General features: G+C 58.1%; 1 protein-coding gene across 1 annotated transcript; it reads left to right on the forward strand.

Moving 5' to 3' along the window:
• Positions 1-489: 489 nt before the first annotated feature.
• On the forward strand, positions 490-2735 carry HOXC5 (homeobox C5). The gene is made up of 2 exons (XM_060026255.1): positions 490-963; positions 1665-2735. Exons 1-2 carry the CDS (start codon positions 510-512, stop codon positions 1877-1879), a joined length of 669 nt encoding a protein of 222 aa, XP_059882238.1. The 5' UTR covers positions 490-509; the 3' UTR covers positions 1880-2735.
• Positions 2736-3098: the final 363 nt, after the last annotated feature.

Here is a 3098-nt window from a genome sequence, read left to right on the forward strand (position 1 = left end):
AAATACAATTTAAAAGGCCATTTCAGTGGTTTGTTGCAGCAACACCCAGCTTCTCCTCTACAGCGTGGAAAATCCAGAGTCCTGAAGGCCAGCCAGCGAGCCAGGCTGCAATTCCTCCAAGGAGGCACCAGGTGTCGCTGTGGGCTCGTTGTCCCGCCTACCCCCCAATTCCAAGAACCTTTTTTTTTTTCTCCCCCTTCCCTCTCTTTCTCTCTCTCCCTCACTCCCTCTCCCCCTTGGTTGGGCTTTGCCAACATATCAAGATGCGTTTCGCCGGCTTCCATCACTAACCTCCCGGAGGTCATCAAGCCAAATTTATGAGTGGCCGCTCGAGTCACGTGACTCTATTTAAGGCTCCCTTATTTGGGAAGAGCGCATAGGATAAAGAAAGAGATATCTCCACCTATAAATTGTGCACTTTGGAGAACAAAAAACCCCTCAACTTCAAAGAGTCACAAATCACCCTTAATCAAAAAGGGTGCAGAAATTTTTTTTGGGCCCTCCCCGCCATGAGCTCCTACGTAGCCAATTCATTCTATAAGCAGAGCCCCAATATCCCTGCCTATAACATGCAAACTTGTGGGAACTATGGATCGGCCTCAGAGGTGCAGGCATCCAGGTACTGCTACGGCGGATTGGACTTAAGCATCACTTTCCCACCGCCTGCGCCTTCCAACTCTCTCCACGGGGTAGACATGGCTGCCAACCCCCGGGCTCACCCCGACCGCCCCGCCTGCAGCGCCGCGGCCGCTCCGGGACACGCTCTGGGCAGAGATGAAGCGGCTCCTCTGAACCCCGGGATGTACAGTCAGAAGGCGGCTCGCCCAGCGCTGGAGGAGCGAGCTAAGAGCAGTGGGGAGATCAAAGAGGAGCAGGCGCAGACAGGGCAGCCCGCCGGACTGAGCCAGCCACCGGCCCCGCCACAGATTTACCCGTGGATGACCAAACTGCACATGAGCCACGGTAAACTTTAGGACTTCATTTTGCGCGCTCGGGTCCGCCTGGGTTTTATAGGCCATGCGGGGCAAATAAAGAAAAAAAACCTGCTGCCATAAATTTTACGATCCAGGCATCAATGGCTCGTAAAACTGTCCACTAAAAGGCTTAGAGGCTGTGTGCGCCCAAATTTACGACGACATAATTGGATCATAGGAACAAAACGTGTATAAAAGGCAATATTCAATTTTGGGGGGAGAGGGAGGGAGTTAAAAAAATAGAGGGATCTGAAGGGTGAGGAGCGCGGGGCTCCAAGAGCGGGGATCCCCCCGCGGTCCCTCCTCCCTCCCCTGCGGAGCCGGCTCGGCCGCCGCTTGCCGCTCCGGAAGATTCCAGCGACTTGGGAGGGGCGGGAGGGGGGTCCCCGGTGCTCGGATCTCGAGGGTGCTTATTGTTCGGTCCGAGCCTGGGTCTCCCTCTCCCCCCCACCCCCTCAGCCCCTCTGGCTGCTAAGTGAAGGCTACGGCTGAAAGTTTCCTGCCCGGGCGGAGGCGCCTCTCCCGGGGCCAGGCTGGGCTGGGCCGGGCCCGCCTGCGGCCCGCCGGGCCTGTCCTGCCCCGCTCGCGTCTTCTCCCTCCGGCCGCTGGTGGGGGCCTGGGGCTGGGATGGGGAAGCTGGGGCGCTGCACGCTATTCACCCCTTCCTGGCTTGGGGGGTTTATATTCCAGAGACTGACGGCAAGCGGTCCCGAACCAGTTACACGCGCTACCAGACTCTGGAACTGGAAAAAGAATTCCACTTTAACCGCTACCTCACTCGCCGCAGGCGCATAGAGATCGCCAACAACTTGTGTCTCAACGAGAGACAGATCAAGATCTGGTTCCAGAACCGCAGGATGAAGTGGAAGAAAGATTCCAAAATGAAAAGCAAAGAGGCTCTCTAGAGGCAGCGGAGAGGCCCGCCGGGAGCACCCCGAGCCCGCTTCGGTCCCTGCGCCTTTTCTTTTCGGTTTTCCTTTCTCGGTATAGGGCGGGGGCTGGGAGCATCGGCTCCCCGGCCTCACAGACAAAAGCTCTTTCCCTTGGCATTCCGCATCCCCAGCGACCCCAGGTTCCCGCGTGGCTGCCCGCGCTGCCCGGACTCCCCTCGGTTCTGCTCAGCACCGAGGTCCCAGGGCAGGCTCTCCGCAGGATCCCCAGAGGGCTGTGGCATAGGGGCCGGTGCTGAGCGAACCCGGCCCGGGCTGCCTCTCAGGATTCCTGCCCCAGCGTGGCCGCCGGAGTTCAGGTGGGCCCTGCGGGCGCCTCAGGCCCCGCGCCGGGACCCTCCGGCCTCGCCCTCTCCTTTGTTCCCGGCTGCGGGCTCGGTAAGAGGATGGTTGTGCCTGGCGGAGTCCGGCACCAGACTCGGGGTGCTTCCTTGTAGCCACTAAACTCGATGTTCATTTTTTAAATGATTTGCATATGAAAGGGGGAAGATGACTGACTGTCTGCTTAGGGCGCCCTTGGTTGCCCTATGCTCTCCCAACCTGCGCCCCCCACCCCAAAGCCCGGGAACTTGTCCAGCCTGCGCTCTCTGCATGCCCTCTCAGGCCCCCAGCCTCAGACCGCTAGCTAGCTCAGCTATTGGGGTTCCCTGCTACTGGACCCCAGCAAAGGTCCTAGAGGCTCCTGGCTGCCCCAGTAGTCCCTGCCACGACGTTCGGTGTCCTTCTTGTCATCGCTGTGGTCCAACTATTTATTGACTCCAGGTCTTTCCTGAAACTATATTTTCTCATATCAAATAAAGACAAAGAGAGAACAGGACTAAAGATGCAGCGGCTCCTCTCTGTTTGGGGGGCATGTATTGGGGAAAATTGTCTAAATGGGCTATGGGGTGTTGGGGGAGGCCCACAGCCTTTAAGCCTCTCCTTTAAAAGAATTTTTAGGAGCCTCTAGGAGTATTGAGAAGAGGAAGGTCAAACTGAGCCTTTTTCCCAATCCTTGGCTCCAAGAAGGACCTTTCGGGGAAGGGGAGGGCACCCAAGCCGTCTGTACCGGCTTTTCCCATGCTGTGGCTGCCCCAGGCATTCAGGCCTCCGCACCCACTCCCACTTTGGCTGGGTGGATATGAGGCCTCTAGACTGGCAGCGGCCCCACAGCATGCCAGAGCTAATCTGCAGG

This window comes from Delphinus delphis, chromosome 11 (genome assembly GCF_949987515.2).
Source record: "Delphinus delphis chromosome 11, mDelDel1.2, whole genome shotgun sequence".
Taxonomy (NCBI): domain Eukaryota; kingdom Metazoa; phylum Chordata; class Mammalia; order Artiodactyla; family Delphinidae; genus Delphinus; species Delphinus delphis.

Coding starts and splice junctions, on each gene's coding strand:
- HOXC5 (XM_060026255.1), top strand. CDS start 510: ATGAGCTCCTACGTAGCCAATTCATTCTATAAGCAGAGCCCCAATATC. Junction 964..1,664: donor CAAACTGCACATGAGCCACG/GTAAACTTTAGG, acceptor TTTATATTCCAG/AGACTGACGGCAAGCGGTCC.